General features: G+C 38.9%; 1 protein-coding gene across 10 annotated transcripts in view; it reads left to right on the forward strand.

The window, feature by feature from the left end:
- TTLL7 (tubulin tyrosine ligase like 7) overlaps positions 1-17,251 on the forward strand; it is a 228,900-nt gene that overhangs the window by 61,103 nt on the left and 150,546 nt on the right. For all 10 annotated transcript variants that reach the window (XM_056815426.1, XM_056815425.1, XM_056815428.1 and 7 more), the window contains exons 2-3: positions 13,757-13,958; positions 14,118-14,249. In XM_056815426.1, the coding sequence (XP_056671404.1) occupies positions 13,934-13,958; positions 14,118-14,249 (157 nt within the window). In that variant the 5' untranslated portion in view covers positions 13,757-13,933. The remainder of the gene's footprint in view (positions 1-13,756; positions 13,959-14,117; positions 14,250-17,251) is intronic.

A 17,251-nucleotide genomic window follows, 5' to 3' on the forward strand; every position in this document is an offset into this window, starting at 1 on the left:
TTAGAAAAAAGTGCTCCCTGTAACACTGCTGCTTGTCGTTAATCCAAATATATGAGGAGTGTATACTAAGGAAGAGGCATGGATAGGATGTCAATTAGAGTCTCATCTACTGATTTTTCTTTCCCTATCCTACTAACGGCAATACTAACTACTTAGTTATCTGGTTTAAAATAGTCTCCTAATTGGTTTGTCTTTTAAAAATTCTCCCTTTTCCAATCTAGAATTCTATGTAGGAACCAAAATAATCTTCCTATAAATCATTAGTGATTAGGCAATTTAGGACAAAATTCCAAACTCCTCACCTGGGTATTTGAAATAGGGCTGCACCCTACCTTTTTAGACTTACTTCTCCTTATTTACCTTTATACATATTGTGTCCCTCCCAAACTGGTCTACTTGCTCTTTTCTGAACCCTGCATTCCATCTTTCATCTTGATGCCTTTGTACTTCCCACTCTTTAGTTTCCTTAAGCCAGAAAGTTCTTGACCTTTTTTGTGTGACAGACCTGTTGGGCAGGATGGAGAAACCCATGGAGCTTGTGACCTCTCTTTCATTTTGTCTTTTTTCCCCCACTAGTGCCGGTTGACTATTGCCTTGCACATAGCTGACCTTTAACAAATGTCCGATCACATTACCCAGTCTCTTCTTCAGTGCCATGGTAATCACAACCTTTTGAAGTAGAACGTTCTCTTTTTGTATGAATCTGATTGTTAGCAATTTTTCCTTATGTTGAGCTGAAATCATCTCTCCTTTTCTAGATTCTACCTTCTTGTCCTAGTTCTATCTTTTGGAGCAAGAAGAATGCATCTTTGTTTTTCCTGGACATGTTGGCCTGTCAGATATTTAATGAGAGATGTTGTTCTCCATACATCTTCTCATCAAGAATTTTATACCCCCTTCAATTGCTTCTTATTTGATTTAATTTCAAGTGCCCTCACAATTCTGGTTACCTTGTAGATGTGCTTCAGCTCATCAGTGGCCCTCCTATGGTATGATCCCTAGGATCAGATATAGTACTTTATTTTGACCAGTGCACACTGGAGAAGGGGAAATTACTTTTCATATTCTGGAAAGTATATGTCTATTAATTATAGGATAGGAATAAAATTAACCTTCTTTTGGTGGCTAAGTTACTCTTATTGACTCACTAAGCTTAAAGTCAGCTGAAATCACCAAAAGGACACGTCCTCAGTCCCCCAATGAACTGTCTCCTTATGTTTTCCCTCCCTTGTACTTAGAGAATTCCTATCCTTTAGCCCAAGTATAAAATTTGAAATTAAATAGGCATAAATGTAATCAATAGATTTGACCCAGGGTTCCAGCCTGTCATCCTTTTACATCTTGATTCTGTCATCCAGTGTATTAGCTCCCACCATAGAATTCATAAGCATTCTGTATTCATCGAAGACTTTGATTAAAAATGTTGAACAGATTGGGACCATGGACAGAGCCCTGCAGCAGAATAAAATTGATTGATTAATCAATACTTGTTGGGTAAGGTTGTTCAACCTGTTCTGAATTCACCTAACAGTATTCACCTGCAGCTAACAGGTTTCCACATTGTCCATAGGGATGTAGGGAAAGATTTTTGTCAGATGTTTTAACACTCATCAGACCTGTCAGGAAGTGAGCCATGGTGATTCAGTTATTGCATTCTTTATTGGGCTGTTGATTCCTCAAGGCAGCATGATGTAGTATGGTCAAAGGACCTAGGTGAGTATTTCATCTCTGTTCCTTCTCTGAGGCTTGGTTTCTTCATCTGTAAAATGAGAGGGGTTAGACTCAATGATCATTAAGGACTTTTCATCTCTCAATCCTGTGACCTTTCTGTCCCCTTCTAAGTGCTTACTTTTTGGATCCCTTAGTGGTATAGAGCTTGTTGGGTTTTAGTTTGTGGGATTTGCCTTTTTCTTTAAAAAATAAATAGAACATTCCCCAATTTCTAGGTTTGTTAGCTGTGTTCTCCAAAGTTCCTTGAAAATTATCAACAGTTGCTCAGGGATCATACTTGTGAAGTTTTTTATTGACATTCTAGCATGTACTTTACCTCTTAGTGGGGGATTTGAACTCATTTAGAGGCTTTATTTCTTAATACGTCTTAACTTATCTTTGATTCCAGTTTCCTCTTAATTATATTGGTTTTATTCTTCCCAATATGAAGACTATTCTTGATACAATGGAAAGAAACCTGCTTTAGAAATTGGACAAGATGAGGTTCAAAGCCTGGCTCTAATATTCACTATCTCTGTGATAATTGGCAGTCAGTTTTCTTCTCTGGGCCTCAGTTGTTTATTTTGTCTAACCAGGTGTTGGAATATATGACCTTTAAGATCTCTTCAAACTCTGAATCTATGATAAGCTGATAATCCTCTTTGACAGAGGAAAATAGAATTAAAAACAAAACAAAACAAAACACATTTGCGTAGCTCTGCTTTCTCTTGGTCATCCTTTACAATTAGACCATCTGCCTCAAGCAGATCATCTTTCATCATCCTCCATCACCTAATATTTATGTACATGTTGTCTTACTAGGTGATAATGGAAAACAGGGTCCTACATGGATGATGATGCAATTGCTTTTTGGACTTTGCATTATGAATATAAGCTTTTAATAAAAGCTAAGCAATTCACAAGGCTTTGAGAAAATAACTATTTTGTGAAACCTAGCATTCAGAGATATTAACCCCTTCTTTTCTTTGGCAAAATTAATGATCTCTTGTTTATAATTAGATAATCTCCTCCTAGGCCACTAGCAGGAATTTAGAAGTGGACATTTAGATATTTCTGTTAGACCCAGAACATTATTTTGATTAGTGAGAGTTTGGGAATATCACAGGCCAGAGATATGGAGAGAAAAGTCATTGTATTTCTAAGCAACTCTTCTAACAACCCATTTGATTTGAACCCACAATGAGTGGTGCCAGTGTGTTATTGTAATCCCAATTGTTCTGGATGATGTCAGCTATTCAATATCTAAGCAGCTGTGCGTTTTGAAATCTGTTGTGGATTGCTTGGCAGAGACTACAGAAAAAAGGGCAATTTTGCTTTTGGAGAAGGCTGTTAGGAGATAACTAAAGTGATGCTATTCATCTGAATAAAGTTCTCCCTTGCCCCCATGTCTAGTCAATCACACAGTCATTTCGTGTTACAGTCATTTGAGTATATATGTTGGTATTTTTTTTATTAGACTGTGAGCTCCCTGAGGGTAGAGAACTTGTTTTATTTAATCAATTTCCACCATTATCTACCTCAATCTTTTGAAGACATTCAACATTGAGTAGATTTTTATTAAGCTTCAACAAGCTTCCCTTATTGAAGTTGGATATTCCTTCTTAATATATTTTAAAAAAATATCTAACCCTTCTTTTCTATGACCCCTCTTGTCACCATAGTCCTGACCCTTATCTCTTAACTACCTGGGAATTGAAGCAGTAGTCTCCTCACTGGTCTCCCTTTGTCTAGTCTATTTCCGCCAACCCAATAGATCTTATTAAACCACTGCTTTCATCCCACCACTACTGTGCTCAGAAACCTTCCTGGTTTTCAATCCACTATCTAAATTCTAAGAGAAGCTTATCATGTGGGCATTGGCCACTAGGGAGGAAATTCTTTGAGATCATAATAACTCATGAGCAAAGAACTGACTGGGCATGGGGATTGGTATCTGATTTGGTGGAGAGAATAAAAACTACTTTGATGAAATCATAATGCATTAAACAAGTTAGCTGTCATTAGTCAGTCTTACTTGGAATTAAAGAATTTTAGAAGGAGAGAGCATCTTAGAGATTATCTAGTCTAAATCACATTGTTTCATAGAGAAGAAAATCATGACTCCATGAGGGTAAGTGATTAGCTTCCAGTTAACAGAGGTGAAGTTAGTGTAGAGTTTGCCCTACAATCTATCTCATCACCTCCCAAGTCAGTACAGTTTCCATGACAACATGCTGCTACCCAGATAAAATTATGGCAGCAGTGGAATTCAAACTCACCCCTTCCCTCAAATTATTATCCTTCATTGCAGATCCATATAAACTCTGACCCTAGCTATTAAATGCTAATAGTGTTTTTCTTCCTGTTTTCCAACACAGCCTGTATTTGTTCTTGTTCTGTTTTTTCTCTATATTCACCATTGGACTGAGTTTATCAAAATCAGTGGCCTCTCAGGGGTGGCTCTAGTGATGGGAGCAATAATATAATTTGTGAAGTGAATTAATAATTTTCTGGCCACTCCAGTACCATTTGGAAAATTCCTTTTCCAATTTGTGAAATGGCATTTATCCCTCCCTTATTGTTCTGAGTCATCTCTGATGGCTGAATTTTCAACATTTCATCAAAAATTAGTATCTTGAAGATATCAACTCTTTTATTGTGGTACATTTCTAACTTACTGCTTATCACTTAGAAATCATTTTAGGAATATATACACACACACAAAAACTACATGAAAAAAATTTCTCAGGTTTCTACTGCGTGCCTTTATAATGCCACTATGCTTAATCACTGATAATCAGAGACAAAATCAAGTAGTCCCTGGCCTCAAAGAGCTTATACTCCATTTATGATCTTGTGACCTAAATACAGAGAAATAAATAAAAAATCCAAAAGTAAGCTCAGTGCATGGAGAACAGCATCATTGGAAGAATTAACAAGAAGGAAAGGTCATTCAGTAATTAAATATTTTGCCAAGGGCTTATTCTGTGCCAAGGACTGTATGAAGCCTTGGGGATACAAAGACAGGCAAAAACACAACCCCTACCCTCAAGCTACTCACATTCTAAGGGGTGACACAATGTGTAAACAGCTACAAACAGACTTCACAGCTGAAGTGTGAAGTAATTTCAGAGGGAAATTATTAGAAGAGGGGCACTGGGAATGCCCTAATGTAGTAAATGGGATTTGAGCTGAGCTCGAAGGAAGCTGGGAGGGACAGAGGAGATGACAGTGAAGTTACGGAATTGGAGTGTCTCATGGGAGGAAGGAGCAGCAGTTCCTCCAGTGTCACTGCCCAGAGTCATGGGCCAGTGTCACTGGACTTTGCAGTATATGGAGGTGAGCAAAGTGTAAGAAGACAGAAAAGATCGGAAAAGACTGGGTTGTGAAGAGAGAAGATGGAAATCTATAGTTGATTCTGGAGGCAATGGGGAAACCATTGGAATTTGAGGAGTCTGACGAGGACACGGTCAGGTGATGCCTCCTAAGCTGAATGATGGAAATGGGAGAGAGGCTTGGGACAGAGGGACAAAGGAGAAGGAAATTACAATAAAGGTGGTAACTGTGAGGGGAAAGAAGGGGCATATAGGAAAGGTATTGTAAAAGTATAATTGGTAGGATTTGGCATAGATTGGATATGTGGTATGAATATGAGTAAGGACTTGAGGATGACACCTAGGTTGTGAAGTCTGAATAATTTGGGACAGTGGTGGTATGAGACATAAAGGAATATTCTCACAATAACAAAATTCAGTGGAATAGACATTTATTAAGCAGGTACTGGGTTCTAGGCATTAAAGATACACAGACAACATTGAAGTAGCCCTTGCTTTTAAGAAAATTCTGTTAGTAAGTATGGGATACAATAGGAATAGAGATAAGTTAGATGTAAGGTAATTTAATGAGAGGGCAGTCAGTTGGGGATAAAGTGTTGGGCATAAATTCAGGAAGATCTGAGTTCAAGTTTGACTGTAGACATTTATTGGCTGTGTAACATTGGGCAAATCACCCTGTTTGCCTTGTTTTCCTCATCTTAAAAAGAGCCAGAGAAGGAAATGGCATATCATTCTAGGATCTTTGCCAAGAATAGGGTCATGAAGACTCAGACATGGCTTTAAAATGATCGAACAACAACCACCACAACAAAATTTGATGAACTAGGGAGCTCTCCCTATTGAGGGGATTGGGAAAGGCTTTGTAAGAAATAGAACTTAATTTGAATCTTGAGAGAAATTACCAATATTAAGAGGTTGAAGTGAGTATATGAGGAGGCATCCCAGGCAAGGGGAACGTCCTATGTGAAGGTGTGGATGGAATGCCAAGGTTAGACTACTGAGTGAATGAAAAAGAGATCAATAAGAAGTAAGTTTGGAAAAGTAGGTCAGAACCTGAATGTTTTGACTTTCACTGTCTATATCTTGAAGAGCTTTAGTTTTACCTTAGAGGTAGTAGGGAATCATCGAAACCTTGAATGCAGGGGCAGGCCATGTCCTCATGGCAGCTATACAATAAGTGTTTGGAGAAGGGGAGAGGGGAGAAACTAATTAGGGAGTGGGGAAGCTAAATAGGAGGTTCTTAGAATAGTCCAGGCATGAAGAACTGATGGACTTAATTAGGGTGAAAGCTATAGAAGTAGAGATTACACTAGTGTGAGTTATAATGTAGAGTTGGACTTATAGAAAGGATATGAGTGTGAGCTTTGATGTAGAGTTGGACTTGTCAAGATTTGGATAGGAAGGAGACTCTGATTTCAGCCTAGATGACCAGGCAGATGGTGGAAACCCCATAGACCTTCATTGCTATAATGGTACATGCAGTATTTGAGGTAAAAAAAATGGGTAAGATTCATAACAGGATGCAGTTTCCTAGAGACCATTCAACCCACTCACCTCATGTTGAATTCATTTTCAGTGCTTGTCTTAAGATGCTGCTGCTATTGATGTTATCTTAACAATGTCAACATAGCATTTTAAAGTTTGCAAAGTATTTGATCAAATGCTCTTGGGTGGCCTTTCTAGGTTATTTATTCAACTGTATGTAATAGTTGGGACAATAGGAATTTTTCATCCAATTTTATCTAATTTTCCAGAGTGGGTCCTTAGGCCAATTTCTTTTGAGTGGGTCTGGCTTTGATACAGGAGATTCTGTGCAACATGTTCTATATCAAAAGTCAGAGCTGCTGTCCTGAGACTAGAGCATTATGGTTCTAGGTATGCTAGAGTAGGTAGAATAGTGGTCCAGAACATAACAAAGATGGGGAAAGTAGCCAGACTAGGTCAAGTGTATCCTGAGGCCACTCAGTTGTGAGGTTGTTTGAGGGATTGATTCCTAGGTTATATGAGGGAAGGGAAGATAGCAAGGGAGTGGGGGAAAAGTCTTCAACTTTTCACGAAAGAAAAAAATGACCAAGAGAATATCAATTAATTATTATTCTACTTGCCTACTTTCCCCAAAATATTTATGAGAATGCACAATACATATACCCACTTAATGTTATTTATCAACATTGAGGGCAGTCTTTGGTAATTATGCTATAACTGACCTGGATGAAAATAACCTACTTCATATCACTTCTCTTCATGCATTATGCAAATTATCCTACCAAGTGTCCTTACACCAATTTGACATTGGTCTCTGGTCTTTGCCTTTGCACAGGCTCCCCTTGTTACTTGGGATGCACTTCCTCGCTTCGGGTTCAGCATTCAAAATCCACCCATTTTTTCAGGCTTCTGATGGAGTGCCATTACTGATGGATGGTCTTTGCTGACAACCTGTCCTCTCAGTTGTTAGTGTTTTTTCTCTCTCTTGAAATTACTTTGTATTTATTCATCTATGTGCATCCTCTGATAGAATGGAAGCTTTTAAAGGCAGGAACTCTTTTCCTTTTTGCCTTTTAATCCCTACCATTTGGCATCGTATCTTTTATTAGGTGTCAAAATAGATAAAGTGTCACATTGGAATTGGAAAGACCTGAGTTCAATTATGAGACACTTACTAGCTTTGTGACAATGGACAGATCTCTCTGAACATCTCTGAGCCTCGGTTTCCCCATCTGTAAAATGAGGATAATACCAGCACCCACCTCCCAAGATTATCATGAGGAATGAACTGAGGGATGTAAACCACTGGACAAACTTTTGAGTCCTCTTAAGTGCCAGCCCTTATGTTATCAGGAAGCACTTAGTATGTGTGTTGAACTGAAGGGACAGAAATGGAATGCTTATCAGTGTGGGGATGACAGGAACTTTGGAGGGACACTCTTTAAGATTTATAAAGTGCTTTTCTCACAGTAACCCTGTGAGGTAGGGAATGCTGATTTGATCCCCATTTTACTGGTTTAGTGAGGCCAAATGATTTGTCCGTGATCCCACCACGGTCAGTTAAATGTAGAAGCTGCCCTTCTAATACATTTCTTGATTCAGCATCTAGCACTCTTTCTGCTACATCAAACCCTTTAATAAGCAGGAATGATGGACCAAAGCTTAATCCTTTCCCTTAAATTAAAACACACACAAGATATAGGAATGTGACTTGAAAACTCATAGGAAAATGACCCAGAAGTTTGAGTGAACTGCAGAATTCATGTGATATGGCAGCCAAATGTATTAATGAGGTCTTAGATTGCATTAATCAAGTGTCCAGAAGGAGTCCCTGGTCTCACTGGAGTGTGTCCTAATTAGATGCCTGGAATCTTGTGTTCTGTTCTGAGAACCTTGGTTCAGCAAGGATATTAGACTCAAGTGGGTCTGGAAATGCAAAAGCAGGATGGCGAATGTCAAGGAACCACGTCAAAGGGAAAGGAAAGGCACTGGGTTGGGCAGGGATGGAGGTATGATAGCTGACTTTAGAACTTTATAGGTGTGCATATAGGTTTACACCTATACACACACACGAAAGATTGACTTGCAGAAAGTCCGTTTGTCTCTCTTCTGAGGGTAGAACCAGTGGGATGGGAAGGAAGCCTATGTTGACTTAGGAAAGAAGAATGCCCAAAGAACTTAGAAGCCCTAAAGAAACTAGTTCTCTGCCACTCTATGCCTTTGTTGAGGTACGTGTGGCTCTGATTCTAGAGAGATTTTATGTTTTGGGTAGGGGTAGGACGAGATGACCTTTAAAGGTCCCCTTTCTACCCTGATAGAGTCTATTTGTAATCTATTGGTTGGACGTTAGGAGCGTGAAGGGCCAAGGCATATGGCGTCCAGCTGCCTCCTGGTGTGAACAGGTGGGATGGATGCCCTACAGGGGCCCCTCTCCGCTACCAGGGCTAAATCCCTAGTTGAGTTACAGTCTGGCAGCATTTACCCTCCCAGCTCTCTAATGTTGGACATTTCCCCCAGAGGCCTTGGGTTGCCAGTAGACACATGATTCCATTAGTGGCCTAGCCTGAATATTGACAGTTATATCACTTCTCAGGAATCCCCCAAGGTTCTCACTTTCAGAGTCAGAGGTGGCCACCATTAAGGTAAAGACATGGCTCTGTTAGAAGGCAGAGAAGGTGCTCTTTATTCCCTAGGCTCCTCTATCTTCCTAGGTGACGTCTGGGGAAAGCTGGCTTCCTTTGGAGCTTTTCACAAGCATTCTATACTTAATAATAATAATAACATTAATAATAATAACCGACACAAACAAATGTAAGAAAGGGAAGAGTTTATGTTTAGTAGTCAAAGGAAGAATTGAAAAAAAATTAGGGTTTCCTTTAAATCACCGAGGAAGAGATGAGGCATATATTATGGTTGTAAAACTCTATTACTTTTCAAAATAAGAATTCTTGAATAATTTTAGTTTCTTCTCCAGATAAAATATCTGAGTTTTAGTCTACAAAATTGGACTGGGCAAACAGAAGAAGGCAGGGATTGGCAGAGGAGGAAGTGGTTGATTTCTGGTTTCTTGCAGCTATTGTTGATGCCTTACAATTACAAGCATTCTTTAGCACCAACCTGGCATTTGATAATTTTTTTTTAAAGATTGTGGGATTTGGTTTTAAATAAAATTTATTTTCCTTTGGGAGAAAACACACACAGCACACGTCCTTACTACACCCCTCTTTCCTACACACAACATTTGCCACCCTGACTCAAAATTCTAAAATAAGAAATCAAATTTCTTCAAAACCAAATACTCAGAAGGCAGAATTTTTTCAACTGGACAAGGTGTGAGAGTTCTTCAGAGGCCATTCCTCTCTTCTAGTTTTACCTGATTGGCCTATTTTCTGATGAAGGGAGAAATGTTGTCTCTTCCTTTTAGAAACTGAACATTGTAGAAAGCCACCTTGCTGAATAGTGGATGAGCCTGGGATTCTGGAGCACAGTCATGGTTTGCTGCTGGGTTACAGAGGAGACTGAGATTTCCTTCCTTCTCTTGGAAACTGGGTGGTTTGGTCATCTCAAATATCTTGCTTGCCTAGAACCCAGTGAAAAGAAATCAGAGATAATATAATAGTAGGTGTTTGTAGTTTTTGAAAATCTGTGCAGTTATATATGGAAATTTACTATGTAGTCATTAGAATATTAGAATATTCTTTCTGGGATCAGAGAAATATGAGAGCTTTGAAATGACAGAAAAATTAGATGTAGAATTCCTGCCTAGATTTTTAAGCCATAATTCCCCTTGCCCTACCCTCCCACCCCCAAGTCCTGAATATGATACAGAATAAAACCTTTTTCTTGTTGTTTTTGCCATCTTTTGAAAGAGTAACCTTAAAATTTAATTGATTGGAGTTCTTATAGAGAAAAACACTTTTCATTGTAGAATTACATGGGCAAATACTGCTTTCAAATACTTATTGACATCGTCACCTACTTTTACTGAATTAAGTACTTTGTTGTAATAAACAGGATCTTTGTTTTATTGCTGCCTAACTGGAGCTAGTAGAGGAGGAATACTTTCACATTAAAACAGTTATCTCCCTTGGGGAAGCTAGCAAGCTGGCTCAAAGAAACTCATCCTTTAGAGTAATGCTTTTAAAAAAAATCAGCCTATTTCCAGGGTGGAGAGACCCCAGCATAGCTACCTTAACATTATGATGTTTTGCTTTGATTTGACATATGAATGCACAGGACATTAGACATACCCCATTTTATAATGAGGTACTAAAAACCTTCTCCCCAGCAAAGTCTAACTGATTTGGGGGATTATGTGTCTGTTTGATTATCTGTGCCACTGATTTATTAAAAGTACGACTGAAAAATCATAAAGCTTTAGGATTTTGATAAATGCTGACTCTAGGGGGGTACTTTATGAGCTAGGTTGTCTCAAATTATATTTATGTGTTTGCATTGGTTAAGGGGGTGGATCTGAGCTCATGCATTTTTACAATATGCACTGCAGTGTGATTGAAAGCTCCTTAAGGGTAAGAAATGTTTTTTATTTGTTATTCCCCAGAGCAGGTAGCATATTCTGGAGGTAGAGCTCAACACATGCTTTAATTGATTTCAGAATTATGAATTTTCATAAGAACAGATTTCAGTTCATTTTATCAGTTTATTTTATTAATCTGATCTTGAAGTTTTCTGGAGAACTATACAAAAAAATGTCCTCAGACAATCCTACTCAAAAACAAATGGAGCTCTTAAGTGTCTTCAGTAATGAATCTCATCAGGGATAAAGTGCTGGAGATGTTAGGTTACATTTTAGGAGACTGCGTTTTCATTAGCATTACCATTCTGGTTTTGCAATTTGTTGGCTGTATGACCTTGGACAAGTTGCACATGTACTCTGGACCCCACTTTCCTTATCTGAAAAATGAGGGGATTGGAACAGATGATCTCCAAGTCCCATTTCAGCCGTACATCTTATTATCCTATGAACAACAAATATTGATCTGGTCACCACTAAGTACACTGCATAGTACTGGGTATGATTTGTCATTTTCAGAATGCAGCAAGAGCCTTTAATTAGATTCAACAATTTGGTTCAACAGCTAAGGAGTTCTTGCTAGTTCAAAATATTGCCTTTAGGTAGTTTCTTAAGATACTTTTAGTAAGTGAGGGAAATGTGGTCATAAATGCAAATAAAAAGTAAATACATGCATGCTGAAAGCTTCCACCTAGAACCTCAGGGGTGGGAGGTAAGTTGAAGGTCATTTTGTTCCAAACTGAACTCCTGTTAATAGTATCCTTAGCACATGGTCGTCCAACTTCTGCCTAAACTTTTCCAGTGACAAAGAGCTTGCTACCTTATGAGACTTGATTCCATTTTTGAAAGGGACCAACTGTTAGGAATATCTTCCTTAGACGGAGCCAAAAGCCACCTTCGTGTGATTTCCACCTGTTGGTTTTAGTTCGCCTCCCTGGAGCCAAGGATAATAAATCTAATTTGTCTTTCACATGACAGCCCTTCAAATATTTGAAGACCGATATCAAATCTCCCCTAAAGTCTCCGGTTCCTTCAACTGATCCTCATATGACATAGTTTCAAGGCCCTTTACCATACCCATCACCTTCTCCTGGATGGGATCCAATTTGTCAGTGATACTTTGGATTCCTGACTTTACTCATGGTGTATAGTCTCCATCTTAGCAGATAGCAACTCTTTCACAATCTCTTAGGAGATTTTAATTTTTTGTCCTTGTTTTTCTGTATCTAAAGGATCAGCTGGAATCATTTCTCCTATTTTCTGAATATCTTGTATGCACGTACCACTTGGGGCTCTCCATCTGCCATCATTCATTCTTACTGCATTTGGTCAATGGATAGATCTTTCTAATTAAAGACAATCTTGATAATATCCTGTATACCACTTCTTATGTGCATGTTGTTGTTTGTAAGCATTCCTTCCCTTCCTTGTTGCTTCCATGTATCTTTTACATGTTCTTTTGGATTGCATTTAGATTACACATTTAAAAAGTCCTTGATGTGGGCAGGATCTGTGTTAGGCATACTTAATACAAGGATGAAAAACAGCATAGTCTCAAGCTTCAGATAGTTTACATTAAGCAACTGGCTGTGGTGGGGGAGTTGCTATAATATGTATTGAAATATATATTTAAAAAAAAGTATAGTCCGTGATATGACCATAGACTAGATTCAGATGAAAAGCATTCTGGAAATAATTGAGGAGAGAATATTTGAAATATCTTTGACTATGCCATACTAATCAGTGTAGTGTAGTAGATAAGAGTTCAAGTCCTACCTCATCTAAACTCTATAAAGCAAATCACTTAACCTCCCAATGCTCTGGGTGACCAGAAGTTGCCATTACATTATCAGTTGTACAAAAGGTTCTGGCTTATTTTGATGGAGGGAGCTTCTGCACCCAGACATACAACTTAAAGACATGAAAATATAAGGACAAGTTATTTTCTTGAGTGACAGCATGGCAGAGTAGATAAAGGGACTTATGAGTACTCCCTCAGGTGATGAAGATCTTAACTCATCCATGCCTGGCCATTCTGTAAGTTTTGTTGTCTAAATGTCCTTATAAGTTCAGGTTTAGCCTGCTCCATTCTGTTCCCCATCCCACCCCCAAAATACAAAAAAAAAGGACACACACACAGCCAGGTGAGATTGGAATGATTAAGGAAATGGAGTCAGTGATGGCCAGGAGCCATTTACTGTTCATTCTGGGCAGGTGTACTAACTAGATGAGGTGAGCTTTAAGAGGTACTTCATGGTCAGTCTATGGTTGGCAGCTAGCATCTATTGAATATCTCTTGTGTCCATAACCCTTTGCCAGAATCTTGAAAGAATGAAAGGTAGAAAGAAGGTTTTGGCAGACAGGATTAGTAATTCTATTCCAGGAAAGTGAGTGACTTTTGTGAAAGGTAAGAGAAAGAGGGATGTAGTTAGTGGACTATGGGTCATCACTCTCTTTGGATCCAGCCATTTGCCTGGGTGTTGGTGAAGGATGAAGACTTGGGACAGGTAATGCAGAGTCTGGGAGCCTGATTGCAGGAGCTTGATATTATTCCTCTGGGTGACCAAAAAAAAATCAAATTTGAGCTGAAGAAAATGTTTGGCATCATTGAAGGGTTTTATGTAACTCTAGTGTTTGTCAAAATATATTTGTAGATGCTGAATTTGGAAATTATCTTCTCTTTTCTGTACAGATACCTTCCTATTCCAATATATAAGCTCTCTGGAATCTAAGGATTTTTCCACTGAGATGGTATGATAGGAGCTTTCGGTGATTTTAGGCCATATCAAAATTGGGCTGATGCAGACCATACTGTTTTCTTAAGAGCTTGGGACAACATTCACTCTACTTCTAAATCATCAGAGGCATAATGCCATCCTTGCCTCAGGAAGGAGGTAAGTTCCTTGATTGAAACCCACTATAAAGTACAGCCCTCAATATGAAATTATCCTCAAACCTTAGAGTTGGAGAAGAAATTGAGGACTACTGGTTGAATTCCCTGGGCATGACTTGATCTGTTTTTATGATGTTGGGTTATTTTCTTTCTTTCATAGACAGTCAAGGACCCTCTCAACTAGGTCTGGACTCAGAATTGTCTTTTGAAAACAAAATGAAAAGAAAAGTCAGAAAGAAGAAGAAGAATGGATCCATCACAGCAAATGTTTCTGGTACAAAATTTGAAATTGGTAGGTATATATTTTTGATTAAAAAGACTTTCATAGTTGCCATTGAGCTGAACTAAGTTGACTAATGTGGGATGTAAAGGTTAAATGAGATTAGGAAGAAAAAAAGGAATAGCTATTATTTCTAGAATGTATTTTTGTTCCCCTTTTTAAAATTTGTTGTTTTGTGAGGTATTTAATACATCAGTAAACAATTAGGCAATCAATGTAAAACTAAAAGCCTTCATTATTACTGAGTAAGGAATAAATGGCACCTGTGATTTTGTTTTTCCCTATTTAAGTTCTTATTTCTGTACAAAGTAATAACACTAAAGCTTTGTAGATATGCTTCTAATTATGAAACAAAGGGAAACTAGCATGCCCATGCATTTCTTATCTCATTTAGGACTAGAATTATTTTGAAATTTAGTTTCTCTAAAACAAAAGATCTCTCTCATCATGTATAGTGGATCCTGGGCTGATGTTAGAGTCAAGAAGACCTGGGTTTTAATCTTGCCCCTGAAACATCCTGATCATGTGACTCTAGACAAATTATTCAACATCTCCATGCCCCAGGCCACTGGCTAAGACTGAAAGTTACAGATGAAAGGCTGGATCTGCAGAGGTAGAAGAAATGTCTACAGTGGGAGTTCCTCATGCTAATAGAACAATAGGACTAGATGTTTCCAAATGGATGAACTAATGGATGATGCCAGTTCTTCGAGCAAAGTTTTTTTTTGGGGGGGGGTGTATCTGTGGCATGAAAGAGAGGTGCCCTCTGAGCTGGAAAGACTTGGGCTCTAGTCTCACCTCTGCCAATATTGACTGTATGGCCCTGACCAAGTCATTTAATTTTTCAGTGTTCAAGGCAACTTTTCTGAGACTAGTTACAGAAAAAGTTATGACCTTCATGGATAGAGTTTCCTCAGCCTGGAGTTTCTGTAGCAATGAAATCCCATAGGCAACTATCCCTAATGAGAGTTTTTATAAGGCTTAAAATGGTGTGAGTGACTTTAAAGGCTTCTCTGCTGATCCTTTATCACAGGAAAATGTGAACGTGAAAATGCTTCATCAGCTAGTTGACAACCACCTGAAGGGAAGATCTTGTACTAATGCCATTTTTCTTTTCAAGGTTTTGGGGACTTCTGGGGTGACCTGATTCTTCTTAAAGTCAGATCCTAATTTTTTTGAATGAGTGAAGAACTCCTAGGATATAGAGTTGGAAAGGGACCTGAGAAATTATTGAAATGAACCTGATCATTTGACAAAAAATGAAACAGAGATCTGCTTGGTTGCCTGGCTAGTCTGGAGCAGAGATAAAATTCAGACAGAAGCCCATTGACTAGCCAGAGCTTTGCCCACCACTAGGAGCTTCCCAATTTTTTTTCAGTCTCTAGAGCTGTGGGCTTTCAATAAACCTTCTCGTACCTTCCTATATAATATTAAAATGCAAAAAAAATCTAGAATTTACCAAGCACATAAGAAATAAAATTAAAGAGTGAATTGCATTAGCCACATACCTATATAACTCCATGTTCTAAATATTCTCTGTACCACCTAAAACATTTCTCTTAATGCCTGGGGTTACATGTACCCCTGGTCAGGAATGCCTGCGCTCATATAACACCATGCTGCCTCTTAGAGTTAGTTCCTTTAAAGTGAAATAATTTTCACTGGATCATCAGTGAGCCCTGGGGAGGAACGGTTGGCATGTATGCCTCTCATTTTTTCCAAGAATCAGAGGACATCAATACTCCAAGGGTCTAATTTCACTGCTGTGGGTACTTTCCCCATGGACAGGCATTGCAATCTCTTCATGCCTTACAAGGTGGTCTTCTGGAGTTGCTGTGGCCAAAAAATTTATCACCTTGCAGCCAACTCGGTGATGAGCCTCTCCAAACTTAGCTAGGCTGGTCTTCAAAGGATAGACAGAGAGTCTGGGTCCATTCTTTCCAGCCAGGGGTCACCTTCACACCATAATGTGGGTCTCAGAGGAGGACTTGGGTAGAGAAATGATCACAAAACTCTTTACGATTGCCATACTTATTCAAAGCACTCCTCTTTCCCCAAACTTTTCATTCCAAAACGGGTATAGAGGAGGAAAGGGAGAAGGGAGAGAGGAGAGGGTATAGTACATTATTCTAGCACCAGGGTCCTTGTTTGCCCTTACCCTCTGCACACTTCATTAATCTTTAAGATTCTTTTCCCATTTACTAGAAAACAGTGACTCATCCATACTTAATCAGCAGCCAGTGGCAAAGTTAATTGGAATTGAGGTCCCCTAATAGTTCTCAACTGTCCCAGTTGCAATCTGAAAATTGTTTCATAGAATGGAAGAGCTTTAAGAAAGACACTAGCACGTTGACTGTGGTGCTGTGTCCAAAATACTTTGTAGAACCTTCAAATGCTGTATGAATGTGAGCTGTTGTTCTAGAAAAGATGTATCAAGACATATGATTGGAGAGAAGAAAGAGATGACTTCAAAGTGATGGGAAAATAGTGTTGGTCTTTATGATTTCCTTTCCTTTCAAGTTTCAGGCTTAATCCCCTCTGTACTAGGGGAAGACAGTTAAGCAGAGTCTGAGCGCTGGTTCCAGGTCCCCATATTTCCTGGCTTTGGGGGGCTGCACTAACAGTCCTTGTGTTTCCTTGCAGAGTGAATAGCCCCAGTTACCACTGTTCATTGCTTACCCCAACCCAAGGCAGGGAGGAAGAAATAGAAAGGGAGGGAAAGGGGTTACTATTTATATGTTAAGGAGATATCTCTTGTTTATTTCTCATTTTCCTTTCCATAGCCTTAAGCAAACAACCCACTTTTGCTTCTGCTTAATTCTTTATCTGCCTTGATTAGGCAGAAGGAGCTTTTGGATTGGCTGGTGTGTTAGCTCTGCTCTAACCTTGGTCCTGTCATTAATTGGCTGAAGATTCCTCTAGGTTAAGCCCAGGTTCCCCATAGGTAAAGAGGTACAGCTGGGATTCATTGTGATCTTTCCAGAGAGAGTATGGATCTTTCAGGCAGGCCAGTC

The sequence above is a fragment of the Monodelphis domestica genome, chromosome 2 (assembly GCF_027887165.1).
Source record: "Monodelphis domestica isolate mMonDom1 chromosome 2, mMonDom1.pri, whole genome shotgun sequence".
Taxonomy (NCBI): domain Eukaryota; kingdom Metazoa; phylum Chordata; class Mammalia; order Didelphimorphia; family Didelphidae; genus Monodelphis; species Monodelphis domestica.